Below are 25,603 nucleotides of genomic sequence, written 5' to 3' on the forward strand. Positions count from 1 at the left end.
CATCTGTTGCAAAAGCAAGAATGTTAGAACCATAGAGCATTACAGCACAGAAACAGGCCTTTCGGCCCTTCTTGGCTGTGCTGAAACATTTTTCTGCCTACTCCCACTGACCTGCACCTGGATCATATCCTTCCATACACTTCCATACATTTTTCTTAAATGTTAAAAGTGAGCCTGCATTTACCACTTCATCTGGCAGCTCATTCCACATTCCCACCATTCTCTGTGTGAAGAAGCCCCCCCCCATGTTCTCTTTGAACTTTTCCCCCTTCACCCTTAACCATGTCCTCTGTTTTTTTTTCTCCCCTAGCCTCAGCGGAAAGCCTGCTTGCACTCACTCTATCTATACCCATCATAATTTTATATACCTCTATCAAGTCTCCCCTCATTCTTCTACGCTCCAGGGAATAAAGTCCTAACCTATTCAACCTTTCTCTGTAACTCAGTTTCTCAAGTCCCGGCAACATCCTTGTAAGCCTTCTCTGCACTCTTTCAATCTTATTAATATCCTTCCTGTAATTCAGATACCAAAACTGCACACAGTACTCCAAATTTGGCCTCACCAGTGCCTTATACAACCTCACCATAACAATCCAACTCTTATACTTAATACTTTGATTGAGAAAGGCCAATGTACCAAAACTTCTCTTTACTACCCTATCTACCTGTGACGCCACTTTTAGGGAATTTTGTATCTGTATTCCCAGATCCCTCTGTTCCACTGCACTCCTCAGTGCCCTACCATTTACCTTGTATATTCTACCTTGGTTTTTCCTTCCAAAGTGCAATACCTCACACTTGTCTGTATTAGACACCATCTGCCATTTTTTAGCCCATTTTTCCAGCTGGTCCAGATCCCTCTGCAAGCTTTGAAAACCTTCCTCATTGTCCACTACACTTCCAATCTTTGTAACATCAGCAAATTTGCTGATCTAATTTACCACATTATCATCCAGGTTATTGTTATAGATGACAAATAACAATGGACCCAGCACTGATCCCTGTGGCACACCACCAGTCACAGGCCTCTACTCAGAGAAGCAATCCTCTACTACTACTGTTTGACTTCTCCCGTTGGGCCAATGTCTAATCCAATTTACTACCTCACCATGTATACCTAGCGACTGAATCTTCCTAACTAACCTCCCATGCAGGACTTTGTCAAAGGCCTTACTGAAGTCCATGTAGACAACATCTTCTGCCTTCCCTTCATCCACTTTCCTTGTAACCTCCTCGAAAAACTCTAATAAATTTGTTAAACATGATCTGCCATGCACAAAGACTCTCCCTAATAAGTCCCTGTCTATCCAAATAATTGTAGATACTATCTCTTAGTACTCCTTCGAATAATTTACCTGCTTCTGATGTCAAATTTACTGGCCTATAATTTCCAGGATTACTTTCAGAGCCTTTTTTAAACAACAGAACAACATGAGCTATCCTCCAATCCTCCGGCACCTCACCCATAGATACTGACATTTTAAATATATCTGCCAGGGCCCCTGCAATTTCAACACTAGTCTCCTTCAAGGTCAGAGGGAATACCCTGTCAGGTCCTGGGGATTTATCTACTCTGATTTGCCTCAAGATAGCAAGCACCTCCTCCTCTTCAATCCGTATTGGTTCCATGACCTCATTACTTGTTTGCCTTTTTTCCCTTGACTCCATGCCAGTTTCCTTAGTAAATACAAATGCAAAAAAAAACTATTTAAGATCTCCCCCATTTCTTTTGGTTCCATGCATAGCCCACTACTCTGATCTTAAGAGGACCAATTTTATCCCTTACTATCCTTTTGCTATTAATATACCTGTAGAAGCTCTTTGGATTATCCGTCAGCTTGACTGCCAAAACTACCTCATGTCTTCTTTTAGCCTTCCTGATTTCTTTCTTAAGTATTTTTTTTTGCACTTTTTATACTCCTCAAGTACCTTATTTGCTTCCTGTTTCTTATACATGTCATACATCTCGCTCTTTATCTGAGTTCCAATATCCCTGGAGAACCAAGGTTCCTTATGCTTAATTCACTTTGCCTTAAATCTGACAGGAACATACAAACCCTGCATTCTCAAAATTTCTCCTTTGAAGGCCTCCCTTTTACCAACGAAATCCTTGCCAGAGAACAACCTGTCCAATCCACGCTTTTTAGATCCTTTCTCATTTCTTCAAATTTGGCCTTTTTCCAGTTTAGAACATCAACCCGACGACAAGATCTATCCTTATCCGTGATCAAGTTGAAACTAATGGTGTTATGATCACTGGAACCAAAGCATTCCCCTACACACACTTCCGTCACCTGTCCTAATTTGTTTCCTAATAGGAGATCTAATATTGCATCCTCTCTAGTTGGTACCTCTATATACTGATTTAGAAAACTTTCCTGAACACCTTTTACATACACTAACCCGTCTAGACCTTTAACAGTATGGGAGTCCCAATCAATATGTGGAAAATTAAAATCCCCTACTATCACAACTTTATATTTCCTGCAGTTGTCTGCTATCTCTCTGCAGATTTGCTCCTCCAATTCTCGCTGGCTATTGGGTGGTCTATAATACAACCCCATTAATGTGGTCATACCTTTCCTGTTTCTCAGCTCCACCCATATGGGCTCAGTAGACAAACCCTCTAATCTGTCCTTCCTGAGCACTGCTGTAACATTTTCCCTGACTAGCAATGCCACACCTCCCCACACCCTTCATCCCTCTGCCTCCATCATGTCTGAAACATTGGAATCCTAGAACATTAAGCTGCCAGTCCTGTCCTTTCTGTAGCCAAGTTTCACTACTGGCTACAATGTTATAATTCCCCAGCTCGTCAGCCTTCCCCACAATACTCCTCGCTTTGAAATAGACACACCTCAGAAGATTATTACCACCACACACAACCCTTCTATTTGTGACTTTGCATGAACCTTTAACATCATTTATTTTCACCCCTGCTTCACTATCTACTCTGGCACTCTGGTTCCCATCCCCCTGTAAATCTAGTTTAAACCCCCTCCCCAATAGCATTAACAAACCTTCCTGCAAGGATATTGGTCCCCCTGTAGTTCAGGTGTAGCCTGTCCCTCTTGTACAGGTCCTACCTGCCCCAGAAGAGGTCCCAATGATCCTGAAATCTGAAACCCTGCTCCCTACACCAGCTCCTCAGCCACGTGTTCATCCTCCAGAGCAGCCTGTTCTTACCCTCACTGGCACGTGGCTCAGGTAGCAATCCTGAGATTACCACCCTCGAGGTCCTGCTTTTTAACTGTCTACCCAGCTCTCTATACTCACTCTTCAGGACCTCCTCACTCTTTCTTCCTACGTCATTGGTACTGATGTGTACCATGACATCTGGCTGCTCACCCTCCCATTTCAGAATGCTGTGCACACGATCAGAGACATCCCTGACCCTGGCACCCGGGAGGCAACAAACCATCTGGGAGTCTCTGCCACGACCACAGAATCTCCTGTCTGTACCTCTAACTATTGAGTCCCCTATCACGACCGCTCTCCTCTTCTTCCTCCCTCCCTTCTGCAGTGCAGAACCAGATTCAGTGCCAGAGATCCGGCTGCCGTGGCTTGTCCCGGGTAAGCTTGTCCCAGGCTTGTCCCCCCCCTCCCCCCAAACAGTATCCAAATCGGTATACTTGTTGAAGGGAATGACCACGGGGAGCCCTGCTCTGCCTGCCCTTCCCCCTCCCCTTGCCTGACGGTAACCCAATTACCTGTGCGCTGCTCCTTTGGTGTAACTACCTCCCTGAAACTTCTCTATAAACTTCTCATTCCCCTGAATGATCTGGAGGTCATCCAGCTCCTGCTCCAGTTCCCTAACGCGGTTTGTTAGGAGCTGCAGCTGGATGCACTTCTTGCAGGTGTTGCTGTCAGGGACACCGGACGTCTCCCTGACTTCCCAAATCCTGCAAGAGGAGCATTCCAACATCCTGCCTGGGATTCTTTCTACTCTAAATGAACAAAACAAAACTTACAGGAACCTACCCTCGCCTCTGCCTGTTTACGCCGAAGCCTGTTGAGTCAAAGCTGTCCCACTCTGACTCAGTCCACTCCAACGATGGCCGCTGCATATGGCGGTCTTTTTTAAAACCTTTGGCACGCTAGGTCACGCGCCTGCGCAGTCTAGCATCTTTTCCCCGATCAGTAAAAAAAAATGGCTTCTCTCTGAGATGTCTTTAGTCCTTCACTCTCAGCCTTTTGATTGATTTAAAAAGACCGTTCAAAAATTCCTCTCCTTTTTAAACCTTTGGCATGCTACGTCATGTGCCTGTGCAGTCTAGCCTCTTTTCCCTGATCAGTAAAAAAAAAGGCTTCTCTCCGAGATGTCTTTAGTCCTTCACTCTCAGCCTCTTGCTTCGATTTAAAAAGCAGAATGTCCTTTTTGAAAATTGCTCAACACCCCAAAATAGTCTCCTACTTGTATCTCTTTCTAGTCCCATTGCAGATATTAACTCTTGAACTGTGCTTTCATCAGCTATGAAGTGAACATAGCCAGGAAACAAAGATTTGTTGCCTGGCAAAGTTGACTCATCCAACTGCAGAGCAAATTCAGTTGTCCTAACTATGTTGCACTATGCATCTTCCACAATCTGATATTTCATCTATTTGTCTTTAAACAGAGATGTTGCTGAGTGGAATCACTTTAATTATTTTGTCTGGTGACTATAGAAAACCATACTCAGAGCCTCCCTTACTGCTGGCTGAATCAGTTCTTCTTCAATTGTATGGAGCTTTCCAGTTTTAGCAATGAGCAATGAAATATTGTATGAAGCTCACAAACAAACACTGCTGTGAAGTGCTTGTGAACATGTTTTGAAGTGTTTATGTTTCTGAAAGTCTTCACTAGGTGACTGAAAATAAACCAAGTTCTTGTTTGCTTTATCAGAGTGTACAGTTGGCCCTCCTTATCCACGAATTCCGCATGTGTGAATTCAACCAACCGTGAATCGCGAAGACCCGGAAGTGCTCTTCCAGCACTTGTTGTTCGAGCATGTACAGACTTTTTTTTTCTTGTCATTATTCCCTAAACAATGCAGTATCACAACTATTTTACATAACATTTGCATTGTATTAGGTATTATAAGTAATCTAGAGATGATTTAAAGTATATGGGAGGATGTGTGTAGGTTACTGTGGATTGGGATTGAAAAAAATCGGAAGTTCTCTTCTCAGTAAGTCGGAATAGGTACATCCGGTATTATATAGCATCAGTTAGTCACTTACGAACCGAGGAAGGAGAACGCTGTCTGCCAATTTAAGTCAGATTGCGATGCCGTCCGCTATTTTAAGTCGGAACGTGACGCTGTCTGCCATTTTAAGTCAGATTGTGATGCTGTCCGCTATTTTAAGTCAGAATGCGACGCTGTCTGCCGTTTTAAGTCGTTGCTGTTGACACTGTGTTGAGTGTTTAACTTTGTGTTTGGCTTAAAAGTTTCTTAGTAAGATACACTCTGACCCCATCCCCTCCCCGTTCCAGTCAGCTGGTGGCGCAGTGAGATCAGCACCGTGGTCCCCGAGTTTGATCCAGTGACAGACCGCTCCCGTGCTGGGTTGATGTCGATCAGGTGACTCCCGTACCATCCGTACAAACAAGCTGGATGAACTGCTGACAAAGGGTCTCGGCCTGAAACATTGACTGCTCATTTCAATGGATGCTGTCCGACCTGCTGAGTTCATCGAGCTTGTTTGTACATGTTGATTTGACCACAGCATCTGCAATGTACTTTGTGTTTACTATCCTGTACCATCCATGCCGGGTTGATGTCGAGCTCGCAACTTGACCTTATATATAAAAAAAACACTGTCACCTCCGGTTTAAATTCCCACGTGGAATATTGTGGAGGATCAAATACCCAAACCCAGCACAGCCCCCCACTTGTCCCATTTAGCCTGACTCAGTGCGGTGGAGTTTAGGACGTGGGGAAATCAGTGTGGTGGTCCTTAGGACCCAACTGACCTCGGGAGCTGGCGCAGCTCAGGACCCGTCGCCTGCAGTGTTTCTGTTTCATTGACAGGAAGTGATCACAATTGAAAATAAAGTAGAAATAATAAAGCATTTGAAAAGAGGTGAAGTGCCATCGGTCATTGGAAAAGCGTTAGGCTACAGTCGGTCAACGATCAGAATAATTTTAAAGGATAACAGATAAAGTGAGAATAATGGAGCATGTGAAACACCCTGCCCCAGTGAAAGCTATAATTATTACTAAGCAACGCAGTGGTTTAATTATTGGAATACATACGTTTCTTAAGTGTTTTATATGCATAGAAAGGTAAAATATAGTAAGACAAACATTTGACTAACTGGTGCTAAATAATACTGGATGTACTTGTTCCGACTTGCGTACAAATCTGACTTAAATACGTGCTCAGGAACGGAACTCGTACGTAACCCGGGAACTGCCTGTATATATGTTACCTTTCTATGCATATAAAACACTTAATGTATGTTTCAGCACCAGGCTCGGGAACTTCTTCCCAAGTTCGATCCAGTGACAGACTGCTATCGAGTGCGCTCTCCACCGTGCCAGGTTGATGTGAGGATCCAAAACCCAATAATTAAACCACTGTGTTGCTTAATAATAATTGTAGCTTTCATCAGGGTACAGCCTTTCTCACTTTATCCATTAAAATTGTTCCGATTGTTGACCGACTGTAGCCAAGCGTTTTTCCAATGACCGATGGCGTTTCACCTCTTTCCGATCACTTTATTATTTCCACTTTATTTTCAATTGTGATTATTTTTGCGAACAGAAACACTGCGGATTCAGATCTCTGCTGCTGGGTCCTAATGTCCACTGAATTGAGACAGGTTGAATAAGGGACTTGACCATCTGCAAATTTTGGTATCCGCGAAGGGTCCCGGAACCAATCCCTCCCAGATAAGGAGAGCCAACTGTATTCTCTTCAAATGTTCAAGGAGCCTGGATAAGTTTCATTGCCTTATTTTAATAAAGAAACACATTGGCTGCTGTTGGTTGCTTGCTGCTGACATAAATTTATCAGATACTCAGCAATATAATGTCTACATTTTTTCCGTTTGGTCTGCATCTGCCATTTTTGTTACTGATTAACGGCCATGGTCAATGGCCTATTGTTTAAGTCCAACTTCAAGTGGTGTGATCAATAAAGGGGAAAGTTATGATAGCGTCATAGCTCAGGCAAAACTTTACTCTCTGCTTGAAGGTACATAAAGGGGAGCAGCAATATCTCAGTTGGGCCACAGGCTAGAGAATTGTGATCAAGGTCATTCGAAAGGGCAGATTCTGAACTTTACCCAATTGACCGCCATACCCTAATTCACAGGAATTGCATCTCCGCTTATTTAGAGTTTGTGAGTGGTACTAGCTAACACGGTATTACAGTAGTGAGCAGCAATAATATGTGGGAAGGGCCCAGAAATAACACAATTTCTTCAGTCCAAGTGTCCAAGTTTCTCATGATATGCCATATACGGAAGTGTCACATTGCTTTTAGCAATTATAATGCGCTTTGAGGAAAGTCTAAGGGAATGTCAAGGCGGAATAATTATATGATCATTGTAATCATGAGACAGAGGATCAAATACCTATTATACAGTATTCATTTCTTATATTAAGCCTCAACTGCACCCTGTTGCTACTGAGTGCCCTCCTTCCCCCTCCACTATCTCTCTTATTTTTATAATCTTAGAAACTACCACTGCTCTGAGGGGACGGTGATATTGCCCACTTTGGGAACCACTGGTATAGATGATTGGGATGTTCATGGTGGGCTGAAGGGCCTGTTACTGCATGTCTTCATTACTATCTTTCATAATGTCATAATGTTCCATCTGAGCTATATGAAACATATAAGTCTGCCAACATAGCATGCATCAAAAGAATAAACAATGAATGCTGGATTTATTAGCAAAAATTTATTATCAGAGTACCACATACAACCGTGAGATTCTTTTTCTGCAGGCATACTTAGCAAATCTTTAGTAATTGTAAACAGGGTCTGTAAATTGTAAACATATGGTGCAAGTGCAGATAGTAAATAAATAGTAATAAATAATGAGCATGAAATAACATGATGAAAGAGTCCTTAAATGAGGTGTAGCTATCCCCTTTTGTTCAAAAGCCTGATGGTTCAGGGCTAGTAACTGTTCTTGAACCTGGTAGTGCAAGTCCAGAGGTATTGTACCTTCTGCCTGATGACAGCAGTGAGGAAAGAGCATGGCCTGGGCAGTGAGGATCTTTGATGATGGATGTCGCTTTTCTGAAGCAATGTTTCATTTAGATGTGCTGAATTGTTACCTGTGATGTACTAGGCCAAATCCACTACTTTTTGTAGGATTTTCCACTCAAAGGGATTGGTGTTCCCATACCAGGCCATAATGCAGCCAGTCAGCACACTTTCCACCACTTATCTATAGAAGTTTGTCAAGGTTTTTGATGATATGCAGAATCCCTGCATACTCCTGAGGAAGTAGAGGTGCTGTTGTACTTCCTTTGCAATTATATTTGTATGATGGTTTCAGGACTGGTTCTCTTGAGATATTGACACCCAGGAATTTAAAGTAAGTGACCCTCTCCACCTTTGTTCCTCTAATTACTGGCTCATTGGCCTCTGGTTTCCTTCTGAAGTCTACTATCAGTTCCTTGGTTTTATTGACATTGAGTGAGAGGTTGTTGTGTTATTACAGAACTCAGCTAAATTTTCAATTTCTCTCTTGTATGCTGATTCATCAACATCTTTGGTATAGCCCACAACAATGGTGTCATCAGCATATGGTGTTGGAGATGTACTTAGTCATAGATATAAAGTGAGTAGAGTAGGGATGAAGTACACATCCCTACAGTGCTCCTGTGCTAATGGAGGTTGTGAAGGAGATGCTTTTGCCAATCCAGACTGACTGGGGTCTACAATCCAGTTGGATAAGGGGGTATTGAGACCCAGGTACTTGGAGTTTATTGGATTAGTTTTGAGGGGATGATTATGTTAAATGCTGAGCTGCAATCGATAAAGAGCATTCTGATGTATGCATCTTTGCTATCCAGATGTTCCAGGGTTGTGTGAAGAGCCTATGAGTTAGCATCCAGTGTAGAGCTGTTGTTTCAGTAGGCAAATTGGAGTGGATTCAAGTTGCTACTCAGACAGAAACTGATGTGCTTCAATGTCAGCCTTTCAGAATATTTCATCATTGTGAATGTAAATGCCACTGAGTGATAGTCATTTATACAGGGGTACAGTGGAAGATTGCTTGAAGCAGGCAGGTACCACACACTGCCAGAGCAAGAAGTTGAAGATATCCATGAATACACCAGCCAGTTGTTTGGCACAGATCTTCAGTATTAGGGCAGGTACTCTGTTCAAACTGGATGCTTTCCTTGGGTTCATTCTCTATAAGGCAGATCGGATGAAGACGTCATCTTCAGATGCTGAGACCAACGGGTCATTGGGAGACATGGGGGTATGCGATGGTCCCTTCCTGTTCTGGTGATCAAAGCAAATATAGAAGGTATTGAGCTCATCTGGAAGGGAAGCTCTGCTGACCCCTGTATCACAAGGTTTAACTCTGTAAGAGGCTATGGCATTCAAACCCTACCACAGCTGTCCCTTGTTGATTCCAGTTCTAGTCCAGAATTTCCACTTCACCCGAGAGGTGGCTTTCCGGAGATCTTATCTGCATTTCTTATAGCATTCTGGATCTCCAAACTTGGATGCCTCCGATCTGGCTCTCTGCATTTCGTTGCTCATCCGGGGTCTCTTATTGGGGAAAACACTAAATGATTTTGTTGGGACACATTCATCCACAGCTGTTCAAATAAAGTCTGTAATGACGCTTGTGTAGTCATTCAGGTCCTCAGGTGAGTTCTTGAACACGGCCCAGTCTACTGACTCCAGGCAATCCTGTAACCATTCTTCTGCCTCCCTCTGCCACCTCTTTATTGTCTTGATCTCTGGAGCCTTATTCTTTAGGTTCTGTCTGTATGCAGATAGTAGGAATACAGCCAAAAGAATACACTATCTCAATTTTTTTTAATATACAATATTTCCATTTTTGCAATTGATTTACTTGTTTATTTATTATTGTTGTTTTATTTATTATTATTCTTTCCTCCCTGCTATGTTATGTATTGCATTGAACTGCTGCTAAGTTGACAATTTTCACGTCACCTGCCGGTGATAATAAACCTGTTTCTGATTCTGAGATCCAACTTGCCAAAATGTGGTCTCTGGAAGGAATGATGGGCTCTCTACACTTATCATGGTGTAGCAGTGGTTTATTGTTGGGACCTCTGGTGCAACAGGTTACATGCTTGTGATAATTGTTCAGCATTTTCTTCAAACAGGCCTGGTTAAAGTCATCAACTATAATTTGAATTGTGTCGAGATGAGCTGTTTCTTCCTTACAGATAATGATGTACAGTTTCATGAGTGCTTGCTTGTAATTGGCTGCTGGTGGTATGTAAAATGTGGTCAGGGTCATGGATGAGAACTCCCATGGCAAACAGAATGATCTACGTTTAATTGTTAATTGTTCTAAGTCAGGAGAACAAGAAGTTGACATAACCCCAATGTTCATGCACCGACAAGAATTGACTAAAAACATATTTTTTGCTTGCCATATTTTCTTGCCAGAGTTCACGGTTCGATCATTTCTGAAAATTGTAAAAACTTCCAGTCGGATAGCTACGTCTGGTGTATCTGCATTTAACCAAGTTTTCAGTTGAGATCCGCCTCGTCTGTCTCTGATAGAGCAGCCTCGCCCTGGATTGTCAGCCGTACTTCCTAGTGACTGTACATTTGCCAACAAGATATTAGGCAGAGGAGGCTTCATCCCTTTGTGCTTCAGCCTGATTTGAATACCGCCTCTCCTCCCGCGTTTTCGGCCATACATTGACCCTTAAAGGCGCCGCGCTTAATGGCTCTGCATTTAACCATCGAACGTGAGATCTGAAGATTATTGATATAATTTTGTAGTCCATTGTTAAAAGGAAATTTACATGCAGATTGCAGCAATAGTAGTTCAAAAGTACATTTAAGAGAAAACTGGTACAATTTCCTGCTGCTTGCAGAGCCACCGATGTACGTCGCTGCCATCTTATTTGACATCATTTTTATTTATCTACATGCACACCTTAATTTTCAGCAGAAGTGACATGAATTGGGCTAAAGCAACCTTCAGTATAGTAAGCATGCTTGATTCCACCGTGTTTGAAAATGTTGAAGTCAATAATGTTGTTGACACTATTGACTGTCGATAGCTTCTCCAACCATAAATTGGCTTATTTTGAACTAAAGGACCACTGTTTCTAATAGATCAATCTGAATTAAAAGAGAGACTTAGGATTTCTACTTTCAGTAAAATTATTAATTTAGCTGTATGAGCTTCTCAAATTTCTGTGCATTTTTCAGTTACCTCCCATTTTAACTCCAGGTACTTAAATATTTCACATACAGGTGTTCCCCCCCCCCTTTACAAAGGCAGAGTGTTCCTATGAAACCTTTCTTGAGCTGAAATGGTGTAAAGCGAAGAACCATTAACTTATATGGGAAGAATTTTTGTAAAACCGAAAATCCTTTGTAATGCGAAAACAGGTTACTAATGTAGGTCTTTTGTAAAAGCAAAGTGGCATAAAGTGAACATTTGTAAAGCAGGGGACACCTGTACTCAGTTTCTCTTATTTTTATGTAATTCTTTTGAAATTACATTGTTACCTGAAAATTATTTCCTTTTTCCCTTGCAGTCTTAATTTCATAACTTATTTACAGTGCCTTATAAAAGTATTCTGCCCCCAACCCTTTGTTCATATAAATGAGTATTACAACCAGGGATTTTGATCAATTGAACTGAGAATTTTTATTTGTCAATCACATGGTTTTTTTTAAAGTGTGAAAAACTAAAAATTCAGAAGCTGAAATATCAGTAGATCAAAAGTATTCATCTCTCTTTGTTCAATACTTAGTATCGACTGTCTGGGCTGCAGAAATTTGTTGCTCTCATTTTTTATTGCTATTTATTCATATTTGCATTTTCAAAGTTTGTTGTCTTCTATGCTCTTGCTCTTTCATTAATCCTGCTTACAGTCTTTGTTCTAAAGAATTGCTGAGTATGCCCACAGGAAAAAGAATCTTAGAGTTGTACAGTATGTGGTGACGTATGTACTCTGAAAGTAAATTTTACATTGAAGTTTGAACTTTAGTTGAACCATCCCTTACAGCTATTACAGCCAGTAGTCTTCTTGGATAAGTCTCTGTTAGCTTTGTATTGCATGATGGAGAAAGATATGCCTTTTTCTCCTTGCAAAATTGCTCAGACTGCCAGGTTAGTTGGGGAGCAGCAGTGGACAGTAATCTTGAGGTCTTGCCCAAGATGTTTGATTGGGTTAAGGTCACAAATCCGACTGGACTGCTCAAGACAACAATTTTCGCCATTTGAAGCCAGTCCATTGTTGCTCTGGTAGTTTGCTTTGTGCTTTTGTCCTGCTAGAAGACCAAACTTACTGCCAGTTTAAACTTTCTGGCAGAGGCTAGCAGGTTTTTATCCAGGATCTCTCAGTATTTAGCAGCATTCATTTTCCCATCAATCCTGACCAGATTTCCAGTCTCTGCTGCTGAAGAGCATCCCTGTAGCATGCTGTTACCTCCACCATACTTTATAGTTTACCTCCACCATGCTTTAGTGTTACTGGACTGATGCAGGATATTAGATTTAGGCACACATACTGCTAAAAAGAAAGCATATCCTTACAGTAAAGACTTTATAATGTGTCACTTCAAAGATGCTGTAAAGATGTGGAAGAAGGTCTTGTGGTCAGGTAAGAGGAAAGTGGAACTTTTTGGCTTCAACATTAAGTAGTATGTGTGACGTATATCTAATTCTGCACATCAGCCAGGTAACACTATCCCTACTTGTAAAATATAGTGCAAGGTAAAAGTTTTTCGGGCTGTACTGTGGAAAAATAAAGAAGTATGTTATTCACAAATACAAAATCTCAGTGAACTTGATCAAAATCCCTAGCAGTAATACTTACTTATGTGAAGAAAGGCTTGGGGGCTGAATACTTTTACAAGACACTGTAAATACAGACTGATTATTAACTAATAAGCTGATTATTTGACCTGAATAAATCACAGCCAAATGGATTCTTCCATTGCTTTTAATGTTCTATTTTACAAGATAAATATTATTAGTAATCAAGAGATCGAAAGGCAGAAATTCTAGCTTTTATTTTTCACTTCCTACCACACAAATTCTGAAGTGAATTTTAACTGTTGCATGCATAGAGTACTGGAGGAACTCAGCAGATCAGGAGGCATCTATAGAGAAATACAAAGAGTCATTGTTTTGGGCTGAGATCCATCAGAACTAGAAAGTAAGGGGGAAAATCCAGAATAAGTAGCTTCTGGGAAGTGGAGGGAGTACACGCTGGAAGATGATAGATGAAGCCAGGTAAGGGGTTAGGTAGCTGGGTGGAGGAAGGGAGGATGAAATGAGAAGCATGAAGGTGATAGGTGGAAAAGGTAAAGGGCTAAAGAAGAAGGAATCTGATAGGAAAGGAGGATGGAGCATGAGAGAAAGGTAAGGAGGACAGGCAACAGAAGAGATTGATAGGCAGGTGAGGAGGAGATAGGGTAAGAAGAGAGCCAGAATGGGGAACTAGGGGAGAAAGTACCGGAAGTTGGAGAAATTTATGTTCATGCCATCAGGTTGTAGTATACCAAAATGGAATATGAAGTGTTATTCCTGCAACCTGAGAGTGGCCTCATCGTGGCAGTTGAGGACACCATGGACTGACGTGCCAGAATGGGAATGGGGAGTGGAATTAAGATAGTTGATACTGGGTAATTCTACCTTTTATACACGGAGTGAAGGTGCATGACAAAGTGGTCCACCAATCTATGTTGGGACACACCAATGTAGGAGAAGCCACATCAGGAATACCGGATACAGTAGATGACCCTGACAGATTTGTCGTTGAAGTGTTGCTCACCTAGAAAAACTTATTGGTGTCCTGAATGTTAAGTGAGGAAGGAGGTGAATAGGCAGATGTAACACTTCCATTTGCAGGAATGAGTACCAGACGGGAGATCAGTGGGAGGGACGAATGGACAAAGGAATCACGGAGAAAGTGTTCCCTGTGGAAAGCGGTGTGATTGGTGGTGGAATCCCACTGAAGATAGTGGAAGTTGCAGAGAGTGATATCCTGGTTGCAGAGACTCATGGGGTTATGGTTAATAAGAGAAACCCCACCTTTAAGGTGGTGGAATATTATGGTGAGGAAGGATGACTGGGAAATGGAGGAGATACAGGTGAGGCCAGCATTGATGGTAGAGGAAGGGAAACTCTGTTCTTTGAAGATGTTCTGGAAAGGAAAGCCACTTCCTGTGAACAGATGTGGTGGAGACTGATAACAAGGAAGAGGAGATGGACTTTATTTTACAAATGACAGGGTTGGAAGAGGTACAATCAAGACAGCTTAGCTATAGCTAAACTAGACCACCATTCAGGGCCCCAAATAGGCCATCCAGCCACCTACTGTCCCCTCACCTGGCTTTACCTATCACTTTCAAGCTTGTACCCCTTCCTCTTCCACCAGTTTCTTATTTTGGCTTCTTCCTCTTTCATTTATCAATCTTGATGAAAAGTCCTGGCATGAGAAACTGATGGTTAATTCCTGTCCTGGATGCTCCCTGACTTGCTGAGTCCTCCTGCATTTTGTGTGTATTACTCTGGATTTGCAGGATCTGCAGAATGTCTTCTGTTTCTGTATAAACTGCAACTTCTTTCCTGGGTTAATGTTGTGTAAAATAAAACTACTTTTTGAGCTTCTGTGAAGACATATATCATTTGCAGATGATTGGCCAGGACTGTACTTTAGAGAGAAATATTTTAGAATCTAAGCTTTTTCTTTATAGCTGACATATGCATATTTGATCTATGATTTCAAATGGATCTAAGAGTTGTACATGTTGCAGGATTTTACTTAGAGATGCTTGTAGACAGTACTCTGATCTTATACCGAAGAAGATTTACTTGATGGTAGCTTACAAATTTTGCCTGAGTAAAATGGAAACAGTTATTTAGATTAGCTTACTCTATAATCAGTCATAGCTGTATTCACGAGAAGTTCAGAATATTGAGCATTCATACTGAATGGCATGTAGAAAGATCTAAGAGAGCTGGTATTGAAATATATAGTTTAGATGTATTTTCCAGCTTAAGACCAAATTTGTTTTTTAAGGTTTTTAATCATGGAAACCTTTATATACAGGAGAATACAATTAAATCTGCATTTTGTGGTGCTGAAGTTGTTCAGTGGATGTCAATGAACTAAAAACATTTTTTTGTCTGAATTTTAATGCATTTTGGTATTCATTGCACTGGCCTGTGAGAGACCCATACCAGTCAACAAATAAATAATCTGTTCTGCACATTAAGGATGGAATTTCGAATAGGAATTCAATATTTTTCCAGCAAAATATCTCAAGCATTTCACAGAATTAAGCATTTTTTTTTGGAGGCAGTAAGAAGTAGGGCATACAGATTGGTTTGAGATTATTTAGAGTTTATTCTTTTAATTATGTGAATGGAGTTAGAAATGTTGGGCAATAATTTAATAAGCAGGCTTATTGATTTAATAATTCCTTAAAACACAGAACAACTGAAGTTTATTTTCGTCCTGATATGAAAACATTTAACAGAAATGCCACTTTGACCCATGTGTATCTATGACTATGGAATAGATAATTTATACACATAGATATGCATGATTTTGAAGATGACTTATTAAATAGTAACTCTCATTTCCTCCTTTAATAAAAAGAACATATTTCTATATTTTGAACAATATTCATGTGACCTGGTTCTGAGTATTATTCATGCTTGGGTCAGTCATATTGTTTAAAGTGATTATAAAGTGAAACATTAATATTTTTGTTGCTTGCTATATACCATTTGTATTTCAGCTTTATACAGCTTGTTGAATTATTTTTAATCTAATGTACAGTACATTGGATGTATTTTATTTGACTGATTGTTCCCATTTTGTCTTGGATGGGTGTATGATTATGATGATTTATGTAGCTGTATAGTAAATGTGTGTGAACCATAATTTTATATAAGGTTCAACCCATCTTTGTACTTTCCACAATAAATAGTGAAAAATAGTTTTTTCACTTCTAATTCTTGAAGTGTATTTGAAAATGTAAATGGGTAGTTAATTTTGCAAAATATTTTAAGTATCAATAGCATAATTAGTTTAATAATATCAAAACTAATGTCATTTAAAAGTGATTTTTCCAATTGAACTTGTTCACTAAACATTACATGCATTTGAAAATTTTCAGTGATTTTGTGCAACCAGTGGAATATAATTAGAATTCAGATAAGTAATTTACTTAGCATCAATCACCAAGTCAGAAAGTGTGATACAAAACCACCACCTTTGTGTGTATTATGATGCATTAAAAGTGAAAAGAATGTTGTGAGTTTTCTTAATAGAAGGCATTTTCTGTTGAATGGTTTGAAATATTTATACAACAAAGGTACTCATTTCTAAGAATAGTATGTGTCATTTTGCTAATATGAATAATTTTAGAATATGGAGTACATTCAACATTTTACTCACAGAATTTTCAAAACGACTTGCTTGGAGACTTCATGGAAGGGATCTACATCAGAGAATGAACTTAAAGTAAAATATCAGTCTACAGTGATAATTTTACCCTGTCATTTAGGCTGTAGTTGTGTTGTATAATTCTATTACATTATATTCAGAAACTGGATTCTTTAACACTAACAGTTATTTTCTTTTCTAGGCTTCCTTACCAAATCAACCTGTAATCTGCTTTCAAGGAAATCAGGGAGTAAGTACCAATCTCTGTTATCTTCATTTCACACTTAAGCTTTTTAAATGTGCTAATTTTGAAGAATTTTGCTGATGGAAAGGCTGTATGTTAAATTCAGGTTACATCTAGTACATAATATTTGTATGTTATAATAAAAGCAGTCACGAATCTGGGATCCTCCAAAAAATACCAGCATGGAATTAATTACTTTCAATTGTATGTTTTTTTTACATAGGAAAATTCAGCTGCTGATTTGCACAGGAAGATTTCACAAACATAAACTGGGTAACCAGTTAACTTTACTGGGTCTGAAGGGCTTGAATTATAGCAAGAGGATCTGTAGGTTGGAAATTTCTCCCCTGGAACATAGGCTAACCTTATCGAGGTATATAAAATAATGAAGGCATAGTGTTTAGCCACAGTATTTTTCCAAGGGTAGGGGAGTCAGAAACTAGAGTTTAGATTTAAAGTGAAAGGGGAAGGATTTAAAGGGGACCTGAAAAGACACTTTTTCACATGTGGTGGACATGTGGAACAAGCTGCCAGAGGAAGCTGTAGAGGCAGGTACAATTACAGTGGATAAAAGACATATAGACAAGTACATAGAAAAGGTTCAAAGAGACATGGCCCAAACATAAAAAATAGAACGAGCTTGAATAGTTATATTTGTTTTTATTAATAAGTTAGTCTGAAGGGCTTATTTCCATGCTGAATAACTCTATTCCTCTGTGACTCTATTGTTATTCTGAATTACAGAGACAAATAAAATTTAACTTAGTTAATTTTGATGCTTAGGGGATTCTTTTAGTTAATGCTGTATTGGTGACAAATTGGATAATTAGAAATTGTAATGGTTCTTGGATGAGGTAGACCTTCAGAAATCAGGAGAGGTTGTGCATTGGAAATTATGGAGAGATGTTAGCATAAGACATAGGAGCAGAAATAGGCTATTATGGCCCATCAAGTCTGCTCCGCCATTCATTGATGACTGATTCTTTTCCCCCTCCTCAAACCCACTCTCCAGCCTTCCCCCTGTAACCTTTGATGCTGTGACCAGTCAAGAGTCTCCCAATCTCTGCCAGAAATACACCCAACATCCTGTAGTAACAAATTCCACAAATTCATCACCTTCTGGCTAAAGAAATTTTTCCACATCTCATTTTGAAATGGATGCCCCTCTATCCTGAGGCTGTTCCATCTTGTTCTAGACTCCCCCACCATGAGAATCATCCTTTCCACATCTACTCTGTCTAACCCTTTCAACGTTCAAAATGCTTCAATGAGATCCCCCTCATACTTCTAAATTCCAACGAGTGCAGACCCAGAGCCATCAAACATTCCTCGTATGATGACCCATTCATTCCCGGAATCATCCTTGTGAACCTCCTCTGAACCCTCTCCAATTCCAGCACATTTTCTTAGATGGGGAGCCAAAGCCGTTCACAATACTCAAGGTGGGGCCTCACCAGTGCCTTGTAAAGCCTCAGCATCTTACCCCTGCTCTTGTATTCTAGACCTCAAAATGAATGCTAATATTGCAATTGCCTTCTTCACCACTGACTCAACCTGCAAGTTAACCTTTAGGGTGTCCTGCACAAGGAATCCCGTGTCCCTTTGCATCTCAGATTTTTGGATTTTCTCCCTGTTTAGAAAATAGTCTGCTCATTTATTTTTACCACCAAAGTGCATGACCATGCGTTTTCCAACATTGTATTTCATTTGCCACTTTCTTGCCTATTCTTTTAATCTGTCTAAGTTCTTCTGCAGCCTACCTGCTTCCTCGACACTACCTGTTCTTCCACCAATCTTTGTGTTATCCGCAAACTTAGCAATAAAGCCATCTATTCAATCATCTGAATCATTGATATACAGCTTAAAAAGAGCAGGTCCCAACACCGATCCTTGTGGAACGTCACTAGTCACTGGCAGCCAACCAGAAAAGGATCCTTTTATACCCACTCACTGCCACCTATCAATCAGCCAATGCTCTAATCATGCCTGTAACTTTCCTGTAGTACCATGGGCTAGCATCAGCAACAAAATTCGTTCAGAGAGGCACATTAAAATTCTTGCCTATTGATGAAATTCATTCTGAATCTGTGGGTGTTAAACACTTAATTTTTTTGCCTCACCACTGTCAGATGAGAACTGCTATTGCAGACTTGTACAAGAATGGTCCTTCTCCCATTCTTTGAACCATAGGATAGTGAAATCTGTGTAAAAATATATTTGATAAGTTACTCTTAGTGGGAAAGTAAATCATTTATTATAACAGCTAGCACTTGTCAGTTCATCAAGTTAGGTATCAACATTGTTATTTAAATTATGACATAGTAAAAGATTATAGAAGATGGAAACTGTCAAACTAACCAGTCCTTTAATTTAATTAGTTTACAGATAACTTGTACCTGACTTCCCACTTATCTTTCTTTTTTAAAAAAAACAACCTGAATTGCAAAATTTTAAACTTGTTAAGCTTCAGGTGTTTTTGTTTAATTGTGGGTATCAGCTGAGTGGAAAATTTTTCAAATTTCTTCTTGCCTTTTATCTCCTAAATAAATTAGCTCTAATTTTAGGCAGTGCGCCTTGGTCTAGAATCTCTCACCAGAAGAAGCAGTCATAAAGTAATGAAAAATTAGAACTCTAGAGCAAATTATTAGAATATATTATTTCAATTGAAATGCATATTCTTAATATCTACACTGTATCTTGTACCTTCTTATCAGTGTTTTACGTATGTCACTAGGCTGTGCCTCATTTCCCATTAGTCATTATTTTTGTTATTAGTTTCTTGTATGCAATTTTACTGAATTTCTCTGAACACTTCCAAGCATGATTCACTCTTTATGTTTAGCTTTCATGTCAGTTACTCATTGGGTGTTGTCATGACCAAAACAAACACTAATTTGAAATATTATGGAGGAAATTAGATGTAATTCCCCTGGGAGTGTTCATCATTAATACTCTTGGGGCAAGTAAGCCTTCACAATGTCATGATGGATCGGGACCTGCCCTAGATAAACTCATTATTTCAGATAAAAGTCATTGACTTGAAATGTTAGTGCTGTATCTCTTCTCACTGATGCTGTCTGATTTGCTTGATAGCAGGTAGTCTCGCACCAGTGATATATTGGGCAGTTTTGACTACCCATTATAGAGCCTTTCTGTCTGCTGCAGTGCAGTTCCTGCACCACGGAGTGATACAGCTTATTAGGATTCTCTTTACTGTGCAGCTGTAGAATGACGTGATTATAGATGTGCAAAGTCTAGCTCCCTTCAGCCTCCTTAAAGAGTAGAGGTATTGGCTAGCTTTGCTGTTGATGTAAAGTGGGGTGTGAGCAGTGCATGTTCTCTGGAAGTTGATAACCATCTCTTTTGTCTTGTTGACATTGAGGAAGATATTTGCATGCCCAGGCCGTGAGTTCTTTAAGCACTGTTGTGAACAGTGAACATCAGCGAACTTGATGATGTGATTGCTTTGGTGTTTGGCTATGAAGTTATGTGTGAGCAGGTTCTACAACAATAGGCTCAGCACACAGTCCTGGGAGACACCTGTGTTGAGGATGTTGGGGAGGGAGGAACAATTGGTCATTCTGCCTTTTTGATGTCTTTTCGTTAAGAAGTCCAATGCCCAGTTGCACAGTGATACATTTACACAGACGAGTAAGGAATTTGTTCACCAAAGTCTGTGGGACAATAGTGTTGAATGTCAAACTGAAATCTAGAAACAGCATTCTGACATATTTTCTAGGTGTGTCATGGCCAGGTGCATGACAGATGCTATGGCATCTGTTGCAGAGCAGTTCTATTATTAAGCATACTGGTGAGTGTCCAATGTGACAGGAATGGAATTTTGATATGTTCCATTATCAGCTATTCAAAACACTTCATGATGATTGGCGTCAGTGCCACTGGGTGGTCAGTCATTTAGTTGTGAAGGTATAGAGTTTTTTGATGCAGGGATCATGATGGTTGATTTGATGCATGTGGGGACAGCAGCCTGGATGAACAAAGTGCTGAAGATGGCCATGAAGACATCAGTGAGCTAGTGTGCATACACGCTGAGTATTCGGCCTGTGATGTTAATCGGTCTTAGCTGTCTTTGTTCTCTTAAAGCCTAAGATGAGTTTTCTCTTGGCTGCTCTGAGGGCTGTCTTGTCACCAGACTTAAAGACAGCACCTGGACTTTTAGTAGGGAGTGCATCTTTCCTTTCAGCCTGGGCTTCTGGTTGGATTGTGAGATGACTATTCTTGAAATACCTATGTTTATACATTTACTGATGTAGCCATTGACAAATGAAGCATATTCCTTGAGGTCTGTGTCTACTCTGTGGTGGCCTCCTTGTACATCTATGAGTTGGTCCGTTCAAAACAATTTTGAAGAATAAAGCTTACCTCACTGATGGTCCTCTTGACTGGTTTCTCCATTTTCAGCAGCTGTTGGTATACTGGAATTAACATAATGGAGATGTGGTTATAGAGGACAAGGTGAGAGTGTGGAATAACTTTGTAATTACTGTGTCAGTTTGTATAAACATGGTCCAGTCTGTTTGTTCCCCTAGTGACCATGATGACGTGTTGGTGGAATTTGGGTAAAATGTCCTTCAGCTCAACATGATTGAAGTCTCCTTTAATTATGAAGCCACCATCTGGATACTTGTGACAACCGTGATTAACCGGATGTAATGAAACAAGTACCACAGTCGATTCTTTTCCATCTTTATTAGTAGCAGGCTACGAGAGAGAACCCTCCTTCTGCACTCTCAGAGTTAGTCACGAAGGTCTCTCTGCTGAAGCACAGAGATAGAGGTTTTTATATCATCTTTGTCACGTGTGCAGAAAACAATTTTTTGCTAGCCCCCACAGTCGCATGCCCAGCAACAGTGATAGTCCGAGACAAAGACCACTTGATCACCTCAAACAGAAGTTCAGACACCCGGAAAAATGTGCACGATTAGATAATTGAGAGCAAAGTATAATTAGATTACCACCTCCTGCAAGTGAGACAGGGAAACTAGCTTAACAGCTAATTTCTTACATGTCAGCAGGACAAAATTAACTCTTTACCATCTCACTTGTTTCGTAGAGAGCTGATGATACTGTAAAGCTCTCCTAGTATGTCCTTGGTGTTCGTTCTCGGTGGAATGTAGACAGCAGTGATACACACAGCAATAAAGTCTCTGAGCAGGTAATATAGTTGGCATTTACCGTATATTCTGGAGTTTAAGCCAACCTGGAGTACAAGACAACCTCCCATTTTCAAGGTTAAAAAAGTGCTTTTTTCATGTTACCTTTGTATAAGCCGATTCCTTTTGTAGAGATTTTTGATTTAACCAGAAAAGATCACAAGATCTCACATGCCGGTACTCAGCTTTGCCAGATCTGGAACCGGGAAATTTTGTAAACCAGTACTTGCTAAGAAAGCAGGCCTACACATTGTAGAGCGTTATAAGTGAATTCCTAATAAATAAATCAGGGAGGGAAATTTTGGATTAGGTCTCCAATGGTAAAGAATCATCTGAAATGTAACCCCTGTGACACCACTTAGCACCTGTTGTAATCTCGTTAAAACATAACATGGGGTGGCAGGATCAGTACGTCTACTCAATATTCAGTTTGTGACCACCATGTACAAAAGATTAAAATGAATGTGGTATGATGCTGGCTTCAAGCTGAAGGTTGTTGATTTTGCTAAAGGAACAAATAATTCTGCAACTGCTAAGAAGTTTAGTGGAAATGAGAAACAAGTGAGAGAGTGGAGAAAGGCAGAGGACACGCTGAGGGAAATGCCATAGATGAAATGTACAAACCGCAGGAAAACATGCCTGTGGCCAGACCTGGAAGAAAAAGTTTTAGAGTGGGCGAATCATCAGTGATTGTCCGGATACATTGTTACCAATGAAATGATTCGATTTCAAGCGTTGAAATGGGCCAAGAAGCACTGTGAGGTCAGTGAAAATTTCAAATCTACGCGAAGTTGTTGCACCTGATTTATGAATAGACATGATCCTGTGCTGAGACAAAAAACAGAAAATTCCCGCGGGGTGTTGTTGTTTACGTTCAAAAACGCTGCTGGATGGACGAAGCCGGTTGCTTGAAGTGGGTTAAAGAGGTGTGGTGTCGACATCCCGAAGGTTTCGGGAAGGAAAAGTTATTACTTGTCTGGGACGTGTTCAAAGCACTCTTGTCAGGTGAGACAAAAGCAGCATTGAAAGCTGAAAATATGGACACTGCAGTCATCCCTGGCGGTTTGATGTCCGTGCTTCAGCCACTAGATGTGAGTTTAAACAAATCATTCAAAGAATTTATGTGTTGACAGTGGAACAAATATGACTCAAAAACAGCCAATAAATACGACCTGTCTCCCATGTATTCATTTTTCAAAAGTTGGCACCCTCTGTATAAGTCGACCCCCTAATTTTAGGGCCAAATTCTTGGCTTATACACAGGAATTTACGGTAATTGTGGGCTGCTCAATTTCTTCAGAATAGTGACCACAAACTACAGGTAAGGTTGTGCACCAACCTTTATTAATGTACACACAGACTCCCCCTCCTTTGGTTTTCCCAAAATCCAAAGGGTGTGGAATGTGTGTACATTGCAGAAAGGGATTTCCTATTTGTTTAAAACAGAGTCATCCCAATCGAGCTGAAAGTTCAAGTTGGGCATGTTTCAGTGAAAACTAGAATGTAGCAGTTTCTCATCTTTCTGTGTGTTCATTCTCAGTTTGAGCAAGTCCATTTTCTTATCTAGTGCGTGGATGTTGGCCAGGAATAGTGATGGTACCATTGGTCTGGTCTGCTTAGCTCTCAGCTTCACTAGCACCCCCAGCTCTCTTGTTGCATTGAAATTAAATAAAGAACTTCCATGTTAGTGATAAAAATCAGAAAGCCAAAGACAAAGACAAGAAGGGTTGACAAGGATAAGCAGTCAGAAGTTTGGTCAGAGATAGGTTTATAATAAAGTGGATTTTAAAGGACTGTGAGATGGGCAGGAGAGCAAGCTTCCGGTGAAAATGGTAGTAATGGAACGACGATACCTTGGGCGACGTCTCTAGATAGCAAATCTCTCCAATTATTTCAATTTTTCTATGCCTTCTGCTTGTTATTTTTGTCTTGTTTATTTTATGGAAACATTTGGAGCCTGTGATGTCCAGTTTGGAACTCAATCGAAGAGGGATGTAGCATCGTCCTCTGGCTGGAGAGGAGGTGCCTTGTGGAGGTTAGAGATGGGGGTGGAGTGCGCAGCAAAGAAGGACCACATAATCTGACTCATGGAGGGTGATCAGTAATGGCTCCAAACAGAGACAGTCAGCAGCTGGATTGGCACGTTTGGCCCCAAATTATTAGTGTTCAGACCCCAATCAGTGGTCACTCTTTATGGAAGGACTGAGTTCATGCGGCTACTCTCCTCGTATGCAGACAAAATAATGTTTCCAATATTCTGATATTTATGTGATTATTGGACTGTATATTGGTTTCCTTTGTTTTTTTCAGTGTTTTCTTTCTTGTGGACAATAAGTGGGTGGGTGATCTGTTTTTTTTGTGTGTTAGAGAGGGTGGTTGGGGTTTTGGTGCAACTGTCACTGTTCTGTATGAGTGAGGGGGGTGAGGGAATGTTATTGCCCCTGTCCTTTTCTGTGGGTGAGGGAGTCAGTGACTTTTATTGTTGCAGTTTCTTTTCTGTGATTAAGGGGTTGGGGACTGTTATTGTCAGTTTTTTTGCTATGGGGAGGGTGTCTTGAGTTTTTCTTTTCTTTCTCGTGCTGGGGTGGGAGGAATTGATCTCTTTTCGTTCAACACTCGTGGTTTTTCTGTATTTAATTGCTATCTTGAGTAGACGATTATCAGAGTTGTACATGTGTACTTTGACAATAAAATGAACAAAGACAGAAATGCTGAAAACTCTGAGCAGGTCAGACTGTACTTGTGGAAAGCAAAACAGCTGACATTTGGGTCAAAAACCCTTTGTTTTTGACCAGAAAAGGCTGGATTGGCTGCAAGGGGAATGGGTGAGGGTATAATCTCTGATCAGATAAAATCAGGATGACCATAAAAGTAAGATGCAAACAATGTTATCTGGTCAATGAAATAATGAGAATGTAGATGAAAGAATGTAGTTGTAAATTGCAGAGTGGAAGATGTGCTCAGCAGGTCAGGATTGGTATGAATCACTTCCAGAGGAAAACAAAAGACAAAAAGGGGATACCTTTATAGATAGTTATCCAAAACACCGAACCTTAGTATGGATGATAGTGGTGGGATAAAGGGAGAGAGACAAAAAGATGAACAAAATTTTGTTTAAGGCTGTAAGAAGTTACAGATTTAAGAAAAGATGTGGCTTTGGTGGTAGAGAATTGCAAGGCTGCATTGACTCATGCACCATAACTGCTTTAATGCTAGTCTATTGATTTGGTTGTACTTTGAATTAATGTTTTATATTTTCAGATTATTGAGAAGAAATACCAGTTTATTCATGCTGTAGAGAATTTACCAGAGCCATAATATTAACAGTTACTTGTTGATATTTTAACAATTAAGGCCAGGATTCTGACATCTCAGTTGTATAGTTACAGAAGAGTATGATTATTCTTGTATCATTTAGACCATATAAAGGAAGCACTTCCATTGATATAAGGTTTTGCTGCATTCTTCAAAGCACATATCACTGCTAGTTAAATTTTATTGAAATGTATTTGCTTTTCTGTGTATATGTAGTAGGGGACTTCAACACTATGTGCACTGAACAGTTTAATGAATCAGTGAACATATAATTTTTGGGGGGTAAT

The 25,603-nt window shown here is 40.2% G+C and overlaps 1 protein-coding gene across 2 annotated transcripts in view; it reads left to right on the forward strand.

Moving 5' to 3' along the window:
• Positions 1-25,603, forward strand: part of LOC132382464 (RNA polymerase II elongation factor ELL) — a 103,007-nt gene that overhangs the window by 3,839 nt on the left and 73,565 nt on the right. For both annotated transcript variants that reach the window (XM_059952687.1, XM_059952688.1), the window contains exon 2: positions 16,786-16,833. In XM_059952687.1, the coding sequence (XP_059808670.1) occupies positions 16,786-16,833 (48 nt within the window). The remainder of the gene's footprint in view (positions 1-16,785; positions 16,834-25,603) is intronic.

The sequence above is a fragment of the Hypanus sabinus genome, chromosome 28 (genome assembly GCF_030144855.1).
Source record: "Hypanus sabinus isolate sHypSab1 chromosome 28, sHypSab1.hap1, whole genome shotgun sequence".
In the NCBI taxonomy this organism is placed as follows: Eukaryota; Metazoa; Chordata; class Chondrichthyes; order Myliobatiformes; family Dasyatidae; genus Hypanus; species Hypanus sabinus.